The sequence below is a fragment of the Aptenodytes forsteri genome, unplaced genomic scaffold (genome assembly GCF_000699145.1).
Source record: "Aptenodytes forsteri isolate BGI_AS27 unplaced genomic scaffold, ASM69914v1 Scaffold494, whole genome shotgun sequence".
Classification (NCBI taxonomy): domain Eukaryota; kingdom Metazoa; phylum Chordata; class Aves; order Sphenisciformes; family Spheniscidae; genus Aptenodytes; species Aptenodytes forsteri.
The window spans coordinates 40,963-65,326 of NW_008794455.1; the positions used below are offsets into that span (position 1 = coordinate 40,963).

The following is a 24,364-nucleotide window of genomic DNA, read 5'->3' on the forward strand; positions in this document are numbered from 1 at the left end:
TCCCTTCCCTTCCCTTCCCTTCCCTTCCCTTCCCTTTCTCCTTCCAAGCATAGCTGCTTAAATCCTTGCCCAGCTAAATCCAGTGGGATTAGCAGGCTGAGCCACTCAAAGCAGGATAGACTTTTAATTCAAGGACAAAATTCTTTGCTTCTGGTGATGTATGACTATTTCCATGTGGGCTTCTGTCCATAGAGGAAAATGAATGCTTTTCCCTTGCTGAAATGCTCTGCAAAAGGTCCAGCATGAGGCCAGGGGAGGTTGTGGCGGCGGGGGGGGGGGGTATACGACCCATTCCGGATGCTAACGGCCATTCACATCCACTGGTGCTCTGACTGCAGCCAGTTGTCAGAGGCCAGGGGAGAGGGCACAGTTCCCAGGAGAATTCCCCAATCCTCATCCTGGGAAAAACAGGGAGGAGGAAAACAGAGAGCAAGAGATGGATGCTGCTTGTTTTCCAGCCCCAAATTCCCTCAGCCTCTAGTATTGGCTGTCACAGAAACCTCATCCTTCCCCTATCATCTCAGAACAAGCCCTCCGGCAGAGCCAGAGGGATTTTTGTGTTGGCAGATGAACGGCAGGGGCTGGAGAGGAATTAATACTGTGGGCAGATGATAGTTGTCTGAAAGGGGAAGATCAAGAAATAAAGGCCAGAATGAATTACAAGCTACTATATTTAGCCCTGTCCCTGGGCAGATAAGTCTTTTTTAACCCAGAATCAAGGAGAAAGGATCTAAACCCACTTATTTTCCTCTGCCTAAAAAAAGCATCCCCCAGAGGAAACACCAAAAGAGTCAGCACAGCACCTCATCATGGCACAGCTCTTTTTGTGGCTAGGGAATTTTAGTATGATGGTTGTGGGTTTTTTTACTGAATGATGAAATCCCAGGTACCCAGGAGCAATTAAAGAATTCACATATTTTCATGCAATTCGTTTTCTTGAAATATCTGATTTCGGCCTCCCACCGCGTGGGGTTTTGGTCCAATCCACTCTTGCAATTCCAACTGGCAATACTGCATCTGCATTTTTGCATTTTCCTATTTGGCTCCACGCTTGTGCTATGACTGAATGTATGTTCCTTCTGTGGCTGAATACATTTTTAGGGCAAGCAGATAACTAAGTTAATACTTCCCCCATCATCTGAGCTTTTTGTGGGAGCAGATTCTGCTGCACATCTGAATCTGATCACTTCCACACAACAGCCTCTCGCATCTTTCTCCAGCCACACTTGGGTTCTGCAAGCTGCAATGTGAGCAACAGGCACCTGAGTGATTTTTCTTGAGTCAGATGGTTAAAAGTGGCATCTGTCTTTTGATTCTTGATTATTAAGCAGCATCAAAATAATTTTTTGAGAGTTGTGGCTGAAATTTAAACTGCTATTTCTGCAGCTTATTCAAAGTCTCTACAGATCTTTTTTAAGGGGTTCTGAACTCATGGGTTCCAGAAAATGAGATTTTTCTCCCCACAAATGGAGCTGTCTGCTTCTTTACCACCCAGAGGACAACTGACTCAGCTGTAATTCTCACTGGGCGTGATGGTTATTTCAGTCATTTCAGTTATTGCAGGACCTGTCAAATATCACCCCTCCTCCTGTGACATGTATGGCCAGCTTCTGTTCCTGCTACTCCTGCAGTCTTCACTAATAATATTTTTGCCCAGATTACTGATGAAACATCTCTTCCATCGAGGCTTCAATTTGTGTCAGCAATTACATAAATCTTAATTTCAACTGTCTTCTTTCCTGGAGAGGGATTTCTTAAATATGATGCAGTTTTTGGATGGAGGGAGAAGGAGAGCCATGAGCCCTGATAGTCAAGCTTACAAGGAGGTGTTGAGCAGTGTCCAAACAGGTGAAGAAAAAAATTCAAACACTTCCAGCTTTCGCAGACCCTCCCCTTCACCAGACTAACCAGCACTTCTTTATCCTTGTCACATTTGCCTTCCCACCCTCTTCTCCCCATCTCCTCATACCTCTGGAAGGGGTTGGTGAGTCACAGTTCAACATAGTCCCTGTGGTTTGTTTCTGGTGACTTCTAAGCTGTGTCCAACTCACCTCAGTGCAATGGCCCATCCTGAGATATCTCTTCTTTGCAGCACAGAACAAGAAGCAGAGCTCCTTGCATGAAAGCTTTGGGCAAATAAACCTTCCCAGGCCTTGCCGAGCAAGATCCCAGTGCTCTGAGCCAGAAGTTTCGCATGGGGGACTTCTGGGGGTTAAGACAACATCAGAGAAACACCCAGGAAAACAGGCAGGCTGGACCCGCTCAGCCCCATGGGGAAGCACTGGCTGCCATCGCTATCCAGCGCAGCTGCCCCAGGCACTTGCTGCCCATGCACACAGCGGCAGAGCTTGCACAAGACCCCAGTAGAAAGTGCACACAGAGAACGGCCGCACGCTGCGTGCAGTGCAGGAGTGTTTCACCCAGGGCTCAGCCTTCACTCGCACAGCTGGATCAGCACTGGCAGGGTCCTTACTGGCATGTCTGCTGTGGACGGAGCTTTGTGACTGGCTCTGCCCTTGCTTGACAGCAGCGGCTGCCCATGCTCCACAGCTCCACACAGCCAGCTCCAGAAGGTCCTCACTGAGGAGAGGAGAGTGTCCGCAGCCCTCATCCAGGCTCCCCCACTGCCACCAGCTGCACGTGGGGGAACAGCTTCACACCTGCATCCAGTATGGACACAGCTCCAACTTGCTCACACACTAACATGGGTTTGGTGGCCACCACAAACCCCTGGAAGATGCTGTGTGCTGGGGAAGCTTGGAGCAGAGTTGCCATCTCCAAGCCCCATAAAGCCCTCTTCAACCTGTGTCCCCTTCTGGAAGACAGCAAGGAGGGGAAGCGCATGCAGCCAGCCAGGAGGTGCTCAGGAGAACAATTTTCCTGCTGGTTGCATGGAGTGATGTATTCCTGCCAGGCTCTGATGACTACACTTCAAATGAGAGGACTTGATATAGCTGCCCACAAGCACAGGGTAGCTACATTTTAGGGCATGGAAGGCCCCTTTGAGACCTGTTACACCATTCATCAGTAAGCTATATTGAAAGAAACTTCTGTCTACTTATTATCAGTCATTGTCTGTATCTGCTGTAATGACAAGTGAGCAAAGGACTTTTCAGCCCCTGCATTGTGATGAACGTTTCTTCTGAAAATGAGTTAAGTCAGGGAATTCCCATAGCATGAAGCAGGGCGGGTGAGTAATACACATCTTTAACAACTGTGCTGCCATCTGTGGCACCATAAAACCAGCCAGAGTTTGGCACAGTTGGTGGCACTGGAACTTTTTATTTCTTACTGTGTGAAACAATGAGAATCTCCCATGGGCTTCCTGACACAGCCTCAGGGTTGATAATGCAAAACCTAGTAAAATGAAGTTACTCCCTGCTCTGATTTTGCCTGGAATTAGTAAAATAGGCAAGAAAACATGGAGAGAAAATACATGCTATAAAGAGGGAAAGAAAGAGAGAGGGCAGTCAATGTTACCTCCAGAGTCTGTAGACACTTTCTGACTTTCTGTTTTTGTTCTGCATTTGTAGTGCATGTGGCCTGGGTCTCCACCAGGCCCCTCAGGGCTACAATAGCCTGTGTTACCAGCGTAGCAATGGCTTGGAGGTGAAGACTGAAACTTTCATTCCCATATGTGGGGAAGTTGTGCTGAGGGTTGCACTTTTCCCTTGCCCTTCCAGATGACATGGCTCTGTTGCCAGACAATATTAAGGTTTCTGGGTCTTTGTTTCTACAAAATGCACTCTAATAATTTGACAGAGAGAACAAATTAAGCCTTTTTTCCTTAACCTGCCCAAGGTTGATGGTGAAATGTACAGTAGGTCATGGAGCCAGCAGCAGGTCTGTGCACTGCTTCTGCTCTCAGCATTTCTGAGCATGCACTTGGAAACAGGACCAAATGTTCAACAGCAGTTTTGCAATCAACTAGATAACAATAAATCCCATACTGAAAACTAACAGAGTCCAGCTAGTGATTAAATAAAGCCTTTCAACACAACTTGTCACAGGGTGCGAAGCAGGAATAGGTGTGTGTGTGGAAGCTGGCAGTTCAAAGTTTGGGGAGTGCTTTTCCACTGCTTATAAGAGGCTCAGAGGGCTGAAATAACAGGCAAAGAATCTGAGCTGATTCTGCAGAAACCGCCATCCACCATGGGGAGGACTGGCCAGCAAACACCCCTCGCTCTTCTCTGCCTAGCAGCCGTGCTGTGTAATGCTGACGACTCATGTCTGAGTAGGTGAGGGTGAACCTCGTTCCCCACCAGCCCTATGGACCTTCAGTCTGCAGAGATGCCTCTGAAGTCTGCTGAACATGTGCTTCCTGAGGGACGAAGGGTGGGGAGCGTCCCCAGGACGAACACTGTAGCTTTACAATATGATTTTAGGTATGTGAAGTCAGTACAAAGCATGTTTCAGGTTTTTTCTTCTGACGAAATAGTTTCAGGGTAGGATGCTCAGTGCGCCCATGCCTGTTGTTGGTGACAGCCTGTGGTGCTGTGGGAAGTGCCCAAGCAGAGCGTGGGCACTAGGGTGCTCTTCCAGGGAAGCCCTCCTGCGTCCTGCATCCCACGTCCTGCAGGCTGTCATGGTGATGCTCCCTGAAGCAGAAGAGTATCTTGATGTAGCCTTGGGGTTTTTGGGTTTTGATTTCTGCTAAGAATGCATTTTAATCCCTTTCCAAGCTCATTTTTTGCTCCTCTCACACACACCATTTTTTTTTTTTTTTTAATAACTATCTTGCACTTTTTTCCATTATTTTACAATCCTTTATATCTTCTGGGCTAGAAACCCAGCAAGTGTTGAGTATTTTTGACGTTATGTATTGGGTAGGGATTAGTCCAGGTGTCTCTTGGTGAGAGGTTTCTGTTCACTTCTTTTCCCCTCAAGAAGTCTAAGAGATATCAGCATATGGGTTTTCTATGTTATTCCATAAATCAAAGGCAAGAAAGTTACAGTGCAGCTGTTTTACAGGAGTCAGATACCTGTGCACCGGGAGGTGCAATGGGCTCCCCAGTGCTGTTGTCAGACAGCAAAACTGAGCAACATAACTTGAAAAATCTGTCTCCCTCAGGGAGACAAGTCGCTCCTCCACTCCCCACAGCCCTTAGGGAGACCTGGTCAATGTTCCACAGAAACCTCCAGGTGTACATCAGCAGAATAAAACCAATTCAAACACATTTTTCCTATGAGGAATGTTGTACAGTCTCCATCCATGGAGATTTTCAAGACCCAACTGGACAAAGCTACGAGCAACCTGGTCTGAGCTCAGCACTGATCCTGTTTTGAGCAGGAGCTTGGAGTAGAGACTTCCTGAGGTCCTTCCCAGCCTGAATTATCCCCTGATCCTGTGGTCATATAAAAAAGCCATTCCAGGAGGAGATCAGGCTAACCAGTCTCCTCTTTCCAGTTATTCTTAAAACTCATGGACTTATGTGTCCAATAAAGTATACTCTTTTTGGAAAAAAACCTCAAGATCTGTTTAGTAATAGCTGCACAACAGAAACTATGGGCTGTTAATTTTATTGTTTTACTGCACAGGAGAAATAAAGAGGTTACACAGGTTTTCTTGTCTCTACTTACCTTGGTGCTTTGTATTTTTCTGACAGATGTGCCAGACCTATTGTGTAGAAAAGGCAGGCTTTTCCTAAAAAACCCATCTTGTTGTCTCCTTTTTTGTTGTGTTTTATATCATGTCTGTCATAAAATTTTATTTTGCTAACTAAAGGTACACAAGCCTACAAGGATCCTTTAGTTTAAAAAAAAAAAAAGCCAAACAGAAAAACTGCTTAGCGTTGAATTTAAATGATGGGCTTTGGGGAACATGTGCTTCAGTCAGTCTCTTTAAACAGAAGTATTTGTCTCTCAATACATTCTGGTGCACATGTCTATGTAAAAATAAACAATCTGAGAATAAGACCCATGCCTACCCAACTATTGTCAGCACTTTCCTTTCCTCATATTTATACAATTTTAAAACCCGTAAAACAGTGACAACCTTGCCAGCAATGCTAGTTTCCTTTTCCAGTCCATCAGTAATTAATTCTCGGTTTAATATCTACCTAGGAGCAAGAACTGCCGGGAGCTGTTAGCCAGAGGAGTCATCCTGAGTGGCTGGTACACCATCTACCCCTGGGTCTGCCATGCCGGGGCTGTGCTCTGCAAGATGGACATGGACAAGGGCAGCTGGCTGGTAAGTGCCACCGGAGCAGAGGTGCGAGGCTGCCCCGGACCCTGCAGGCATGCAGCTTCCTGCCCCTGCACCAGCCAGCAGCAAAAAGAGATCCAAAACATCTTGTTGAACATTGCAGGTTGGCTTTTTGACTGTGAAAATCTGTGGGTCTTTAAACTAGAACATTTAATATGTGAAGCATAAAACACAGCAATAAATATCACCCTCCATTTTTTTGGAAATAAATTGTATGAGGTTTTTTTGGTTTCAGTTAGAGCCAAAAAAATCCCAGACTTTTATTTTATGCTTTTCTTAATGGCACTGAAATGAGGAGTGTTAAAATTACAGAGTGAATTTCCAGGACTGTGCATACATTGCTAAATTATCAAAATAAATATTGTCCTTAATCCTAATCACCATGCCATCATTTATTATGATTAATAGTTATTACTAACCCATAATCCAGAGGTGCAGGAGTATGGACTACTGCTCTATTTTATAGGACCCCTAGCAAATGCACACAAACAAACAACCTTTTCCCCAAAAGTGGACTCTGTTATTCCATCTGCTGTAGCCCACATGACGCTTGGAACAGCGTTATGATAAAATGACCTTGTGTGAAAATCCCCGTCGTTATTCACCTTGCACTGAAGATGCTCTAATTGTTTTAGGCATAACTTTTCCTTCTCCTTCCCTATTAAGACCCATCTGCCTTCTGCCCCGGCAGGTTTTCCAGAGACGAGTGGATGGCTCCATGGACTTTTTCTGAGACTGGAATTCATATAAAAAAGGCTTTGGGAGCCAGCTGACCAAATTCTGGCTCAGGAATGACAATATTCACATTCTGACATCAGAGGGTAAAGAAACTGCTAACGCATATTCCTAACACTGTTCTCACCCAGAGGCAGGAACCGAAAATTGGTCCAAATGCGACAGTTCCTCAGCAGAGCCTGGAGATGGCTCTGGGAGATATAGAAATGGCTGCATCCCCAGCCCCTTGCCTTCAAGCAGAGCCTTTGAGGGAGAAAATGGATGTGGCTGCTATTTTGGCTGACTTGGTGGGGATGGAGGGCAAGAGCCACAGCTGTACACAGTGAGCTGTGAATGACCCTGGCAGCAGCCAGAGCATTTTCCCTCTGTGTGTCCCATAGCATATCCCAATCCACTGCTTTACTCCAAGGCAAGAGGGAGAAAAATAATGGAGGAAGGCCCTAATTTCAGAGGGAACAAGATAATCATAAAGATGGAACACCAAAATAAATCATAACAAACAAAAGAAAAATAGAGATTTTACAAAATCTGATTTTTCCCCAAAAAAGTCATCAGCTTTTCCTGGAAGTCTAGAGGTGAGGCAGGAGACGCAGCTAACATCCAAGAACACTGATTTCAGTTGTGCTATGGACATTTAATGAGCTGAGGACTGTCCATGAACTAAACGGGGGTTAGGAATCTCTTCAGTAATAAATCAGAATTCCTAAAGGCCACAGAAATAGAAATACAGAATTAAAAAAAAAATCCAGCAAAGCACTGGCGTAATGCCTCTATCAGTGTGTCTGTAAATTGTTGTGATTAGGCAATAATGAGCTTTGCATTGACCGGAGAGACTCTGACAACAAGCATCATTTTGCCTAATAAATGTCATTGAAAATTTTAGGGGACAATGAAAATTACAAACTGATCCTTGGAAACTTCAGTGGTGGCAATACAGGTAAGGAGGATCCAAGGGATAAACTGGAGCTTCCAGCAAGGCAGGGGTGATCTGCAGATGAAATGTTGTATTATATAGTGGCAAGACATGAAATGCTTTTTGCATCCTGCTAATGATCTTGTCTTGTGTATCCTGTAAGGGAACGCACAGGACCTTTCATGGGCTGGCACCACCAGGAATGCTCAGAGCACAGGTAATAGAGCATCCAGCATAACCACAGAGCCCCGTGAAATACCACCCCAGAACTTTACCGATGCCTCTGGGTTTACAAGTTCTCCTCAGACCAAAGTCACTAATCCTAAAGACTAAAAAGGCATAGCATAATTTAATAATACTCCCTAGAGATCTGTGAAGGCAAAGCTCTCACTCCATCAGGTATCCAGAATTAGTTGTACCGACTAAGCTTTCTATTTGCAAAGGGAAACTTTGATGCAGCAACACTTCACTGAAAAGGGACCTGGATATGGAATTTATTGGACACTTAAGATAGCAACTGATAGCTGTTTTCATGTCTGGGTTTTCTAGCACTTCAGACAGGACACTATCACAAAGTAGGTAACAGCAGCAAGAGAGACACAAGACAGACCTAAATATCTTTGATCCCAGAGACCTTCCCACTAGTCCAAACCGCCTCCTCCACTCTCGCTCAACAAGTCCTCACCACCCTTGGCTGGAGGAAGGGGAGGTGTGAGGGCAGGGACTTTGCCCCGCTGCAGAGGACTGCACGTTCCTGGAAGGCCAGAGAGGACATGCAGGATGGACGGGCCATGGTGGTGAGGACAGGGCTCTAGTGACACACAGAAGTTGGAGTTTTAACAAGACTTGTTGGTTTTCTCCACAGGGGATTCATTGGTCAAACACAAAAACATGCCATTTTTGACCAAAGACAACAATGCATACTCTAACAACTGCACTGTAACCTACAAAGGTGCCTGGTGGTACCACCAGTGCCACAACTCCAACCTCAATGGCTTTTACCACCATGGAGCTCATTACAGTTTTGCAGATGGCATCAACTGGCAGACAGGCAAAGGACACAAATACTCCTACCAGCTGTCGGAGATGAAATTCAGGCCAGCGTAGACTGGCAGGAAGGCTGTGGTTTGTCTGTGGCTTTCAGGAAATTTTTCAGTGACACAGCTTGTTACCATCAGAGCTGGATTTCAGCTGGATTTTAGCTCCATGCGGGACAACGGTCCAACTCCAGTAGCACTCAGTCCTTGGTCTTTACTCCCAGCTCAGGCTAAAGGAAAAGAAAAAGTCACTTTCTACAACATGGATTTGTGCTGAAACAAGCAAAACCAAAATAAAGTAAATGTTTGATTAAAAACTTACACTCTTCTGCGTAACAAAGTCAGTCAGTAGTGCTACCAAGGCCACAATGAACATCAAATAAGCAAACAAAATACTGGACTGAGCGGGCCATTAGCCAAACCATTAACACCAAATCTGCACCTTTCCTCTCCAGCTGCAGCTGAACACTGTCACTCTAGAAGATACTATTAAACCAGCCTGAAAAGATTTACAATAGAGAAACTACAATAGAGTTCAGCACTGCAGGAAACCAGGGAAGTCTGTCCCTCAGCTCTCCTGAAAAAACAGTCCTTATTCTCCATATAAAATGTCCAGCATGTTTTTATGGCTTGTCTTGCACAACATCTGGAGGGAGCCAGAAAACTTGGACTGGGCTAACAGTTATGCTTGACATACAGCACTGCAGATAGCAGTGCCTGTTGTGGGAAATAGTTTCCCATTCTAAGCGCTGCAGCTGCTTAACTCTGCGAAAGTCACTGGAGGCAAGTCAGGAGAGCATGAAAATCCCCCACTGGAGAGGAAGGAAGCAAATATTGTTATGCAGCAATCACTAAAAAATGGGACATTTGAAGCCTGAATGGGGATAATAGGAGAAGTATATGCAAAACCTTCACCAAGAACAAAATAATTCACCTCACGCAGGTATAACTTCCAGTTGTGTGATACTTGTCTGGTCCAACAACAGGCAAATTGTTGGAAAAATTATCCTGCTGTTTAGCTCTTGCCATCCTTGCCCGTCTGGTGTGAATACCGTCACCAGATGCCCCTGCAGTAAGAACCTCCTTGGCATGCATACCCTCACCAAATGCCCTTGCAGTAAGAGCCTCCGTTGCCCCTTTCCTGAGCACATTCCTCATCCAACCAGTTGTGCCAGAATGAGCAGTCCCACCTATGTCTCCACTGCTCTGTACATGGGAAAATTAGTATCAGCAAAGGAAAAGGGCTTGGGCATTGCCTTTCCACTCTTCAGGATTCATCTCAGCAAGGGAGGGTGCAGAGCAGCTTCTGCCTATCCTATAAATCACATCTCTGCCTGTCTTCCCTGCTCTCAGTGATGAACAGCTGCCAGACTTTCACAGATCAGAAGAGGTGTTACCAGAGATTATAAAATAAGTTAAAAATGGAATGCAGCAGGAAATATCTTGTCGAAGCAGAGGCTGATAAAGAGGCTGGTAGGAAAGAATGAAATCCTTTTTGGGTAGGTTGTCTCAATATATCACCATAAGGAGAATTAAGTAAAGGCTCCCCAACACCAGCTCCTAGAGGAAACCAAACAAATGCCAAGCCATATGTTCAGCAAGGGCATGCAGCTGGTGTGCAATAACTGATAGAGACCTGTCCTAATTGGCTCTTGAAATTAGGAAACCACTGTACCCCAAAATCAGTGTATGGAAATGTGGGGAAGGAGCCCTTGGATGCAGGTTCAAAGTGGGTGCTCTGTGTTCATAAATCACTGCACTGCCTGGCTGCCCGGTGCTAAGACGTGCTACAGCCAGCACCAGCTACGAGAAAGGTTGGCTTTGCTCTGCGCAGCAGGAAGGGTCTGTGGGCACCAGTCAAGACCAGTGAAACCAGCAGTCTTTAGAAACTCTGCCAGTTACCTGTGCCTTTTTGGAGCCTCAGGAACTCCTTGGAACTGGTTTTGTAGTAACAACAAGGGAAATGTGCAGCAGGGCTCTTAGCACTGAGGGGCTTGGGCACTCGAAGATGCCATATGGTCACAAAACCCAGAAACAAAAAGGGAAAACCAAGGGACATCTTTTGAAAAAACTGCTATCTGAGCTTGGGCAAATATCCCCACCACAGATACTAAGACTGGTTATGGGCTGAAGAAATTCTCCCTTGGAAATGTAAGCGTTCATAAAAAAAAAAAACTGAAAACTTTGTCATTCGCATGTAGTGAAGAGCTATAAATAGCACAGTCCACAGAAGGCTAAGCCAGAAGAACATCTTTCCTTGCTGCTTTGGATGATAACCTACCCTTGCAGGTTGTCATCACTCCTTTCCCAGCAAGGCAAGTCTCCAAAGTGCATGGAACCTCCCCTTGAGCACCCGCAATAGTGCCAACTCTCAAGGAAGCTCTTATTTCACATCGCTTAATATCAGATCTCTCAGAGGTTACCTCCCAGCTCCCCAGAGCCAACTGTCTGCCCTTCTTGCAGCCTTAGGATTTGCATGGCAATGTCCTTAGGTTAGCACAAAGCAGAAGAATGCAATGAGTGGGGCTTGCTGCTTGTTGTTTTATGTACTTACAGCTTTTGCAGCTTTCCCCATCCTCTCTGCAAAGCTCTAGCATCCTGGTGGCAGCAAAGCCCCAGGACCCCACCAGGAGCTAGGATTTCACCTGCAATTTTGCATTAATTAGTGCTAAATCCCCTGTTGCACACATTTATGATGCTCCCACATGAACTTTTTGAAGCTCTTTGGTCATCTGGTTGTGCCTTCTGGTTTGATAAGCTTAATTTCTTGGGGATTTGCAGATCAGTTCAATTTTGGGGAATTTACTCTTGGCATTTATGTCTCTAGAGGTGAAGTGATGGGTCACAGTGTTCAGAGGTGCTCCCCATTCACCCAGTGTGCTTAAAATTCTTGTTTTCTCATCCCCAAAGTGATCTGGACTTTCGAGACTTACAGGAGACATTTCCCAGCGCTCAAGGGAGAATCTACATAGAAAAAGGAATTGCTGATGGTGTAAATGATTGTCCCTCTGCAATCTTCACTGGATCCTGGGATGAGGAAAAGCAATTAAAGACACATTGATCACTGGGCCAATTTCAAAATCTACCCTTGGGGGCCTGACCTACTTTGGACTAAACTTGTTTATTGGCAGTTTCCCCCCTGCTTCCAAAAGTAGCTGCATCCACAAGGACACTGCTGCTCTCCTCCAATGGAAGCAAGGTGACATCTCCAGGTGTCCCCCAGGCTGGATGGAGCCCACAGCTGGTAACACCTAAGGGGATGTGTCACAGCTGCCTCCACAACATGCATTCTCAGTCCAAACCAGAGCTGGCCACCCTGCTAATGGAGCAACTGGGAAAAGCTGGGCAAACCCATTCTTACTGGGGTTTTTTTGGCAGGACAGATCTAGCCTGAAGCCCTTGAGAGACTGTAACGATGGGGTAATTTGCAAGGCCAGTAAATCACTCCAGCTTTTTGGAGTGATTTACCAAAGGAAACAGCTGAGGGCAGCAGCTTTTGCCTCCAGATAGTTGGAACAAGGTATTGCAGACATTTCCAGCCACAGAGCACGGGATATAAGGCACTGGGCAGGAGAAGGCTTCTCAGTGCTAGGGGCTGGCTCTTCTTCATCTCCACCTGCCCCATGGAGCAGACACAAGTCCATCCCAGATGGGCAGCGCAGGCTGTACAGATGAGAGAAGAGGGGTGCGTAAGTCCCCAGTCACCCTATAGCTGCCCTGCATAGACCTCTCCCTCCCTAGCAGCTCAGAGGCACCTGCTCATCCTTTTTCTTTTTCCTTCTGAAGGGCTGAAGAAAGAAGCTGCTCTCATTTTGCCCCAAGAATTGCATGCACAGCGCTTGCCACAGATGAGATGATACTTTTTCCCATGTAAAGCAAAACCCAAACTTGAATGCAACCAGTCTGATCACAATCCCTCTGATTTCCCTGCACTTCTTTCAGATGGGGGCAGGAAAGTAAGGTGTGCATTTCCGTGCCAGAATTGGTTCTCAGGAACGACAATAATCACAACATCTACTGGATTATTATTTTATATGCATGCATATATTAACATGTGTAAGAATGCATATATGAGTGTCTGTATGTATGGGCTATTTGGGGGGACATAGAACTTAGGTGACAACCAAATACTTATCTCTCCCCTGCCTTCTCCCGTTTGCTTAACGTTAAAGTAGGCTGTCATATATCATTGGAATTTGGGATGTTAGAGGGACCTCATGATAGAATTGAGTGCTTGAGGGGGAGCTATGTTCTGCCTCTGATACCCTGATAGCTGGGCAAGGCTCCAAGAAATTACAGTCTCCTCTGAACTAGAATGCAACAATAAGGAGAAAAAACTTAAATTCTTCCCTCTGCTAAAATTCATAAACTTTATAGGCTCTGTGTCTGAAGGTAACATGGGAGTCAAACTCGATAAGTCAGTTTGGACCTCTAGTAATGCTGCCACAAATGAGCAGAGCACAGAGCATAGCAACAGCAAAGCAAAACGGAAATCCTGCTCACTATTACAATGAACAAGGACTGGAGAAAAAACAGGTGGAGAAAAAAAGATCAGACATGCTCTGCCTGCCTAACCTTGCCTGGATACACAGAGTTTTAACTCCATATCAGTCATGGATCATGTATAAACTGAAACCTCTGTTTGAAGGGTTGCAAAGTGATGCTGGGCTGCCTGGAAGGCAAGAGCGTTGGAGCATGACCCAGGCTGTGCAGCTTCTTCCTGCCAGTGGCCTCAGCTGACCTTGGGCTTTTCGACTCCCAGTGCCTCAGTTTTCCCATCTACACAGCAAGCTCTGCTCTTTGTAAAGGGCCACTAGCAGGCAGGATGAGGGGACCTGTCTGCACTTAGCTAAACCTATGCTTTTGTTGGTTCATTTCCTCTAGAAATACAATATGGGAGGGGAAAGGCATCCCAAGTTTGCAGAGGATGGAGGCAAGGCAGGCTGGGGCAGCCGGGCAAGAACTTTCCCATCAGACTTGTGGAAAGTGGCTTATCTGGGAAACAGCTTGAGACCCAGCCAGAGTCCCAGACCTGAGAGCAGGCAGTGGGCAAGCGCAGAGGTGGAGCTTACACTGGGGTTTTTTGTTAGGTATAAAAGGCTTAGATGGGTCAATGCTAACCACAGCACCTGGGACGTGGTGAGGGGAGCTGCACAGAGAGCGGAGAGCAGTGCCGGCCATGGGGAGGGCAGCCCCAACCCTCCTGGCCCTGCTCAGCCTAACAGCAACTATTTGTGATGCCCAGGACACCTGCCCAGGTGAGTGGGGCACAAATCCTACTGCCATCCCACTGAGACAGCCTATTTCATCTCCCCCACACAAGAAGCTTGCGGCTGGGGCGGGGGGGGGCAGGATATGATTTTTTTCCTTCTGTGCTTTTTTTTAATTCACCTGCAAGTGGGAGGAGGGTAAGGGGGAGGATGAAGTCTCAGCAGCCACTTTACAAAACTGCTGACTCCAACCGAAGATGTAGCATCCTCCCCCGCTCACCAGTGGGATGTCCAGGAACAGGCTGTCCCAGTCAAGGTTTTACATCCTGGTTAAGAATTTTTGTTCATGGTGCCTTGGCCCAGTTACTGAAGGATGCAGAGCAATACAAAGGATCGGTCAAGTGCTTGCTAGGTGCCAGGCATCCTGGCAGCTTGGGGATGCTGCACAGCACAGCTTTCTGTCTGTATTCCTGGGGAAGGTGATAGGGACGATTTCAAACTGACCTGCTGTCAGGAAATTTAATAGAACCTTTACTGGCCACAGATCTATCAATATCACTTACTCTGCTGTCAATATCCCCCAGGGCACCTCTCAGCTTTTGTTTTATTAAGCTACAGTATATTTGTCATGCATGTAATGTCATATATAACAGCCTTCTCTCCCACTGAACTCCCCTGAAGCCAGAGAGATGCAGTGTCTAGCTCTTCTAATATGTGAGATCCTCAATGCCATCTGTTAATCCATACAACACCTCCAAACTCTCACCCTCATTGCTTTTGCTTGCACTGTTCCTGAACTCCAGAGGGTTCGGTTTCCTCTCCAAGACATTTCAGAGCCCTAATAATCTCCACGAAGACTGTCTTCATTTCCTCAGAGATGAGAATAGTGGGACTGGGTGATGCTGACTGGCTTGCCGTTCTCCAAGGATGCCCAGGGATCCCAGGTGCCTCTGGCCCAAAAGGAGAACCAGGTCTCCCAGGAACAAAAGGTGAGGCCCCAAAAGCCAGTGATGAACACTGTGATATGAGATGGCTTTGTTGCTTTGGGTAGGGGAAGCAAGCTGAGGCTGGAGCAGTGGCTGGCCTGGCACTGGCTTCTGTGAGCAGCTGGAGAGTCGAATAGGAGTGGAAAACACCCCATCTAGAGATGTGCTGGTACACACGGAGCCGTCTTTTTTTCCTTGAGTCCTGTCACAAGGCTGAAGTGGTCCTGGGGTGTGAAGTGTCATAACTCATTTGTTTCTTCTACAGTAAAAACATCCATTTATTTTCTGCATCTTTATTGAACAGTCTGGTGGGAGGGAGGCTGCGATGTTCCTGCATGTCTACCAGGGAACAGTTTGGGAACTGTACTGGCACTCCCTACCTCAGGAAGCAAGGGAGATGGGGGGATCCTTCAAGGTTTTCATAGCCAACTCATAGAAAAGGTGAATCGCATTAGCAGAGGGAGCAGATCCACCACAGCAAAATCCACGGACTGGCTCCAAGATGTACAAAGCTCATAGGAATTCATATGTGAGCTGCAAATTAGAACTTACACTGGCAGTACCAGTGTAGTGTAGCTTCAACAGAAGGAAAGGAGTAAGATATCTTGCAAGACTGAATCTAATTAACAAAACCCAGCTTCCTTGTTTCTGCAAAAGCCAAGGCCCAGCTGCCCAGGCTTCTGTATCATCTCCCCTCTGGTCGGTTTGCAATGTGCACATACAAACTGAGTCTTTCCTTGCAGGAGAAATGGGAGCCCAGGGACTCCCCGGGAAAGCAGGACCACCTGGTGCAAAAGGTAATGCCTAACGTATTCAGCTCTAATCCATAAATCTACCCAAGTTCAGGACATGCATTGGGAGACTGGGTCTACAGAGATGAACTGTAGAACTGGTCATAGTCCAAGAAATAGCGCTGAAGTAGCATAGGCAAAGCAGGATTTGGGGCTATGGATCTTGCGTGGGGTGAGTACTAGAAACAGTGTCCTTGAGTGGGACCACATCACAGAGGAAGATACTGCTTTTCTCGAAGTTCCCCACTGACTTTTACCAGCCCCCTAAAATCAGACCTCTCCCCATTCCCCACTCCTACTCTAACCTGTCCACCATGACAAACCTGACCAAATGCCCCCCTTCTCTGAGGAGCTTTGGGATGCTTCAGCCAGGAGGCCTGATGCAGAGACATGATGCTGAGTGCTGCCAGCAGCCTCCAGGCCTGGACTCGGCATGCGATGCCATTGTAGCCCACTTGACCAGAAGGATGGGATCAAGCCACCAGGAAACAGCTGGCACAGGGTGAAGCAAGGAGGGAATGGGGGTTTCTCTGCAATGGGATGAGCCCCTGAAAAGAGGAAGATGTCTGCTGAGAAACCGGCTTTCACTCCATCCGGGTTGTGCTTTAGGTCTTCAGCAGGATCTGTGTGCTGTAGATATTGGAAATGAGTCTCTTCTAAAGAAACCAGTTCCCAGCACAAGGTGGCACCCGGGACTTGAGCACCGGTGCACTGACTAGCTGGGAAAACAGCCCCTTTGCACGCTGAATACGTAGCTATTTCCTGGCCAAAAGCACCCAAGACTTCAGCTGAAACTGCCGCAGGAGATGGATGAACCCACTGAAAATGTAGCTATTGCCCAAAATTTCACAGGTGCCTGACTGAAAACAGAAAGCCCCCACAAAAAGTCACTGAGATGAAGCTGTGAATCCCCCATACACTCCAGCAGACGGAGCAGCAGTTCTGTCTTCCCTGTGTCCTGCTCTTCCTGCAGTTCCTGAGAGATGCTGCTGATCAAGAGAGCAGCAAGGCCGGGGTGGCAGCACCAGCTGGGACACTCAGCAGAGCACTGTGGCTTTGCACCACTTGACAGCCTCTCCTGTACATTTGGGGTGTATGGAGGGGCTGGAGAAGCCACTTGGGGACCCACAGTAATTCACTCTCATTGAATCATCTGTGATGAGCATTTTCCTTTTGTCTCTTGCAGGAGCAGCTGGAGAGCCTGGCTTCCCAGGACTGAAAGGTAAATCATGCTGCACTGAATTTATCACGAGCTGGTTTAGTTAAACTTCCACCCTGTGCTGCTCTGGAACAACACACCAGGTGGGAGCAACTATAGCAAAATAAAAATACCCCACCAGGTACTGGATGGGGCTGTTTGGTGACAGTTGTGCCCCATCGTAGTCTCAGCCCTGGTCCAGGTGGTGTGAGCGGCTCCTCTCCCAAACCAGCTGTTCAGCAACAGGGGCTGCCCCCAGCTCGGGCACCTAATGCTGCTGCCCAGTACGATCAGCTACAGAAACCGCAGGGCTTCACACACCCCCAGCCTGAGGGACCAGCCAGATTTGGGCAGACATCCGACTTGGATGAAACTCAGTCACTGCTAGTGCCAGAGGAACATGTCTCTCTACCAGCACTAGCAGTAGGGTAGAGGGAAAACAAGGGTTTGTTTGGTTTTTTTCCCTGATGCCATCATCCTGCATGTGAGGGCCACTGGCACCTGTCGCTGAGCACTGTCTGCACTGCGGCTTCCCTCACTTGGAGCTTGGCTTGTAATAGCTGGGGGCCAAGCGCTGCTGATCTGGTGGCTAGTTCAGCACATTTGCTCCAGCTGTCACAGCTGCTCCCAAACCACTTACTAAAGCCCTCTGCCAGCAGCAACAATTCCCCTCTCTGGGCTTTTGACCCTGCCTTCCCGTGAGTGCATTTCCTTCTCCTCCCCACACGCACCTGCTCCTGTCCCACATGTTCCAGCCCAGTGGGGCTGACTGGCACAAAATGTTGGTACCCAACTCCATGGGCTGGCCAGCAGCAGGCAGAGCAGCCAGGTCCAACAGAGACATGTCTTATGTCAGTCTTGCCATTTGGCCCTCCCAGTCCCAAATCAGATGTCAGGGGAAAATACATCATGCCGGGTCCAACAGCCCAAGAGAGGCAAGGCTGCTGCTCCTTGTGCACCTATAACGCATCCCACCTCCCTGGCAGCCACCCCGTGTGCCTGCTAGGCAACCTGGAGAGCTACTGCCAGTGACTGAGGGTGCTGGGTGTCACTGCTGTAATCACAGGAGTCTGTGACTTGGGTTCCCACCTGCCATTGTCCCTCTGTGCTCTCCTGGGTCTGTGCAGATGGGCCTTTGATGGGCTGGTGGGTCTCCTCTGGTGGGCCTGGGAGTGGCCAGGGCAGAATATATATTGAGTTGCTCCTCCTGCCTGGTTTCTCTGTGCCTCTGTTGTGTGTGCAGATGAGCTAAACACTTCTAACATCACAGCCAGCTGCACAACCAGTGCAGCGGGATTTGTCTTGGCAAATGATGCCAAGTGCTGGAGGAGGGAAGGACAGGGTGTAGAAGGTGAAGAGCAATTAATGGTGTTTGTCCAACAGGAACAAAAAGGAAAGCCTGGATTTCCAGAAACATGGGGTGAGTTTCATCCTAGGTCCTTCATGCCACCATTGGCTTTGCAGAGCAGACGGTGGTGGACTCCCTGTACCAGAAGTCAGGACAGGGCAACAATAAAAACAAATTCAGAGTGACACTGAAGGACAGAGTAAGGAAATATCACTGTTAACCCATTTTCTTCTCACAGCCACATGCAGCTTCAGTGTGTCTACTCTGTAATCTGTCTAATCTGTAATCCAGCCAGGAAAGTCACGTCGTCTGAGCACTACTCAAGTCACCTGCCCTCTGTGTGTCCTGGGGGAGGTGTGTCTTAGTTTTTGAGAGCCTCAGTGTCCTGGTTTCCAAGATGAAACCACTAGAAACACCTCTATAGACATGCTGCTACTTCAAAGGCATTTATACCACCACGCTTGCAGTGGCAGGTTCAGTAGACGCAGAGTTCACATGTGTGATAGTGCTCGGATTAACTTAATCATTTAAAAAAAAAAAAAAAAAGAAAGAAAGAAAACAAACAAGCTTCAGTTGACCCATCTGTCTCCCTGAGCTAAAGCCAAAGCAGAGCTACCACGTGCTCTGGCTACACTTGGATGCCGTAGGGCCGCAGTCACATGAAGAGGCTTGGACAGATCAGGGCTGCCACACTTGAAAGAGAGAGACTGGGCTGCCACTGAACTGGCAGCCTTGCTGCCCCAGGCACTCCTCTGCCCTTTTATGTTTCCTGGGCATGTAAAAACATTTGACTAATAAGGAACAGGCCAAGTCCAGGACCATCCCTCCATTAAGAAGGACACCCATGCCCACAAGACAGCCTGGTACAGCTCTGCGTCCATTCATCAAATACAGCACACGCAGACACCAGCACCACTCAGATCATCTCCCAAGGCTTTCCCCTGTGAAAGCCACAGATGCAGCTGTAAGCTGGGATGTCTGATAGGGACCGTTCCAGTCAATCCTTTGGCATCTGTGAATCTGAGCTTCTGTCATCAGGTGTGGTTTTTGGGAGGAAAAATAGATTTACACATAATATATATGTATATATTCAAAAGTGCCATCTGTCCAATCCACAGATCTGAACACTGTTTTCTGTATTACAGGTAGGCGTTTTTCTGTGTCACCACTCCTTTGCTGCCAACTACCCACACACTCTCTGTGCCCCTGTGTCCTGAGCCTGGACAAATTCCTGGATCATGAGTTTGTCATCTCACTCAGAGCGGCTCCATCACCCAGACCCCCAAAAGAGTCGCTGCAGATGAGAGGAGTCTGAGCACCTTAGACCATCTCCTAGAAGGTGCCCATCTCCCCTGTGACATACGGACTCAGAAACTGCAGTGGGGTTTGGCTCCCAGTAGGTGTGTGTCAGAGTCCTGCAGTGCAAAGAGTCAGCTGGGAGGCTGAAGGGCTCAAAGCCTCCAGCTTAGGGCATGAGGCTGATGTGCTTCCTGGATGCAGTGAGCACGTTGTAACTCTTTACACTCGACCTCTTTCCCTGATTTGCACAGAAGCCAGGAACTGCCAAGAGCTGTTGGGTAAAGGGAAGATCCTGAGTGGCTGGTACACCATCTACCCCCAAGGCTGCAATGCCACCACTGTCTTCTGCGACATGGACACGGATGGCGGAGGATGGATTGTGAGTGGGATGAGGAGAGGGAGGTTTCTATGTCCCTACAGTGATCTTTATTAAGGCTGCAAAGGATGGCACCAAAATAGAAACAAAAAGGGAGGAAAACACACACTGGGGAGACAGCTGAGGTTCATGTCAGCAAGCCTGGGTGAACCCCTGTGGATGCAGGGGATTCTCCCAGGAGATGTCTCGGAGCAGCCTGAGCACCACAGACCCACCCCCTGCTTAAATCAGCAAATAATTTCTTCTTCATTTTCAAGGGCAGAAGGAGGATTTCTCCATGGTGAGCGAGGGATTCCCCTGAGCCTTGGTCCCCAGACACCCACAGGAGTAACCTGATGCAGGGGAAGCGTTTGCGGGGGGGGGCAGGCTGTATGTACCCCCAGGCACTGCAGATGCTTTGGGGGGGGGGGGGGTGAGGGTGGCCTGGCAGGGCTGAGGCTCTCCTTTCCTGCAGGTTTTCCAGAGGCGCTGGGATGGGTCAGTGAACTTCTTGAGAGATTGGGACTCATACAAATGAGGCTTTGGCAACCAGCTGACGGAGTTCTGGCTGGGGAATGACAACATCCACTTCCTCACCTCGCTGGGTAAGGTCTGCCTCCGTCCCGGGCTGGGCTGAGGCCCTAAGAGTCCAACCCCTGTACCACACTCGGTCATTAACTGACTCAACTTCTCGCATCTGTCTGAGGCCCCAACAGTTAATCCTAAACAGCATGCAGGCTCTTGCAGCCCATTGCACACAGGGAATTGCACTCTAAAAAAAGGATGTTGTGGTTTAACCCGGCAGGCAGCTAAGCACCACACAGCCGTTCGCTCACGCCCCCAGCCCCAGTGGGATGGGGGAGAGAATCGGAAAAAAAAAAAAAAGTAAAATTTGTGCGTTGAGATAAAGACAGTTTAATAGGACAGAAAAGGAAGGGAAAATAATAATGATAATAATGATAAAAGAATATACAAAATAAGTGAGGTACAATGCAATTGCTCACCACCTGCCGACCGATGCCCAGCCAGCTCCCGAGCAGCAGTGAATATCCCTTTGGCCAGTTTGGGTCAGCTGTCCTGGCTGTGCCCCCTCCCAGCTTCTCGCTGGCAGGGTGTGAGAAGCTGAAAAGTCCTTGACTAGCGTAAGCACTGCTTAGCGACAACTAAAACATCGGTGTGTTATCAACATTATCCTCATCCTAAATCCAAAACACAGCACTATACTAGCTACTAGAAAGAAAATTAACTCTATCCCAGCTGAAACCAGGACAAAGGAAAACTAGAAGCCAGTGAAGAGTATGAGCTGGCTGCATGACCTATCCTGGAGACAGGCCAACACATCTTCCTACTAGGACTGGTTGTGATGGCAGTCATCTTGTTCACACACAGCCTTAGAGTCACAGGTGTGTGCAGGACTCCTGGGCGTGTAGCTCTCAGTGCCCATGACCACCCAACATTGGATCAGAAAAGGTGCTTCACAAGAAAGCCATCAAAGGTACAGGAGGTTCTGCAGGAATTTCAAATAAATCATAATCTCTCAAGTAGTGGAAGCTCCTCTCAAGTTAGCTCAGGGCTCCTTAAACCCTCCACTCAGAAATCCAGGTGCGTACTGGATTTCAGCCCTGCACCACTGCTGTCCACCTTCTCTTCTAGGACCCTGTGAACTCCGCATTGACCTGAGAGACTTTGAAAACAACTACTATTTTGCCAAGTACGCTTCCTTCAGAGTTTTAGGAGAGTCTGAGAAATACAAACTGGTTCTAGGAGACTTCTTTGGTGGAAACGCCAGTAAGTTAGCAACACCTCACTGGGAAAGGCTGTTTTCTAGAGCATTTCAGAAGTATTCAGCATTTATAGTGCAGAGCTGTAACATGCAAACTCCTTGTACCATCTACATTTTGGGTCAATTTCTTTAAAACTGGCCATGGTACCCCAGGTGCCGAGACACCCATCACCTACAGAGTGTGACCCGGAGCATTACCTACAAGCCCAGCCACATGGTTTAGCAGCAAATGTGGAGCCTGGTCCTGAGCAGCACCTCATCCAATGTAACCTTCCCAACAGCTCGGCAGCAGCTGGGTCAAGTTCTGCTTTTGATTACATTGGAAGGAAATACTTGCCTGTGAGGTTTGGCATTTCCAGGGCTGGGGTGCTGTTCAATACTTGCAGCATCAGCACTACACCTTCTTAATGCCTGATGTTTTGTTTTTCTTTAAAAAGCAAACAAATCCTCTGCAAAATTCAATACCCCTCTTGCAGGAATGAGTGAAACCAATACCTGAGATAGCAGCGCTCTGGGTTTATGTGGCTTTGTACACTGCAACTCTGTCTGATAGTCCAGACCTCAGTATGCCTGCAGAGAATCTGAGTGGTGCAAGAGAAGTGACACCCATGTAACTGCAAGCAGAATCTGGCCCATTTGATTCACAGGCATAGATAAGTTCTCCATGTGTTTTAGCAGTCCTGGCAGAGCTCAGGATACTCCTTATCTCCAGGACCAAGGAGGAAACCTGGGCAACCAAGAGAACAGCAGGATTTATAAAATCTGCCTTGCATCCAGCAAGGCCCACTGATGCCCTGCAGTGGTGCACAGACACATTAGGTTCCCTTTTGTGCTCTCTGTGGCAGTAACTATGAACATGTGCTCTCTGCAGGAGACTCCTTATCATACCACAAGGACATGCCATTTTCAACAACAGACCAGGACAACGACATGAATTCCTTTAACTGTGCCACAGAATACAAGGGAGCGTGGTGGTACAATGACTGCCATTACTCCAACCTGAATGGGATGTACTGGCTGGGTGTTCATGGGAGCTATGCTGATGGCATAAACTGGAAGACGGACAAAGAATACCATTACTCCCAAAAGCGAACGGAAATGAAATTCAGGCCAGTTTAACATGGCAAGAGGGTGTCTGACTAGCACCAACAGGTGCCACCAACAGCCAAGAGAAGACACAAAACAAATATAATGTTGCTTGAGGGCAGAATTTGACCAGGAAGGGTATTACAGGTTGTGCCTTCAGCCTAGAGCAGACTTTTAGAGACCAGAAGAGATCGGTGCTGGTTTGAGCTCCTGTAAGCACCAGACTCTCACCCTGGACTATCTCCAGCAGCCCCACAGATGCTGATTGAGCCTGAGCATCTTTTTCTGAAAAGTGCATTACCTTGATTTAAAGACCAAGTGATGGTGAGGCTACTGCATCTCAGTAAAGCTCTCAGATATTATTACCCAAATGGTAATTACTGGTAATTTTCCATCCAATCCATGTATATGAAGCCTCCAGTGTTCTTGCAGCCTCTTTTTCTGTTGGACCTAAGAGCCATCTGAAAGGCACTGAATTCCTGACCACCCTCTCTCCCTGCAGGCTGTGATGGAGCCACAATGTAGACCAGCATGGAAAAGGACTGAGCTTCCAGCACAGGGCTGTCAGCACTGCCACCTCCCTCCCCACTGCACACAACAGGTGCTCCAGGACCTCAAGTGTCACCTCAGCTCCTGGAACCACAGTAGCATTGCCCAGCACTTGCCACAACAACACAGCTGCAGCTGGGCCCAGAGCCAGCTTCAGCCACTCCTCCAGGGAATGTTCCTACATCTCATTCTTTAGCCGCTGTGGACCAAGAGCTGGATACAAAACAGTCTGTCCAGCAACATGAGCGGTACCAAGACACTACAGTAGTCCCAAGTCAAGCCTTGCACAAGTGGACATCATGTAAATCACCAGCAGGTGCCAGTATCTTCCATTTCACCTTGTTTCCAGTAGCATTTGAAGATGGGTTATCTGATGGTGGATGGAGGTAGTTCATCCAGTTCATGTGATGTTTTATTTGACTATTAGAAGAACTGGTTAAAGGGTCTCTTCTTCCTGGACTCCTGCTCCCAGACTCCTCCCCACAGCTGATGCAGGGGAGGAGAGCTTAGGGCTAACTCCTCACTGGAGGGACAGACCAGAGTCTGTGGAAGGAGAGTATTTATTTGTGTTATGTTCCTAACGGTCCCAGGTTTATCACACTACTTACTGCACAGATGTGTAGCAAGGGCAGCTCCAGCCCTACAACACTGAATCCAAAGCTTGTGTGTGGGTGAGAAAAGTGAAGAGGCCACTCACCCAGAACACCACAGCAGGTCAACGATATACTAAGAAATAAACCTGAGGTTATGCATCTCCCTATTCATTAGGTCCTGCCCCTGCTCACTTCTTCTTTTCAGGTACATGAGAAAGTACATGTCTGACCAGAGAAGCACACACTGAAATTCCCATAGTACCACTTCCCCACCTC

General features: G+C 47.7%; 3 protein-coding genes across 3 annotated transcripts in view; 2 read left to right on the top strand and 1 right to left on the bottom strand.

The window, feature by feature from the left end:
• The window catches only part of ANKMY1 (ankyrin repeat and MYND domain containing 1), a 42,149-nt gene extending 39,374 nt beyond the window's left edge, over positions 1-2,775 (bottom strand). The window contains exon 1 of the mRNA XM_019474951.1: positions 2,626-2,775. Within this exon, the coding sequence (XP_019330496.1) occupies positions 2,626-2,775 (150 nt within the window). The remainder of the gene's footprint in view (positions 1-2,625) is intronic.
• A 214-nt stretch (positions 2,776-2,989) lies between these two features.
• On the top strand, positions 2,990-8,960 carry LOC103908300 (ficolin-2-like). Its single transcript, XM_009290652.1, is given in 5 exon segments — positions 2,990-3,027; positions 6,064-6,190; positions 6,897-7,026; positions 7,743-7,877; positions 8,719-8,960. Coding segments are annotated over 5 exon segments (672 nt in total).
• Positions 8,961-14,069: 5,109 nt separating this feature from the next.
• LOC103908301 (ficolin-2-like) lies at positions 14,070-22,979 on the top strand. The gene is given in 9 exon segments (XM_019474961.1): positions 14,070-14,148; positions 14,976-15,089; positions 15,830-15,883; positions 17,064-17,100; positions 18,461-18,495; positions 19,977-20,101; positions 20,553-20,682; positions 21,731-21,865; positions 22,732-22,979. Coding segments are annotated over 9 exon segments (957 nt in total).
• The last annotated feature ends 1,385 nt before the right edge of the window (positions 22,980-24,364 follow it).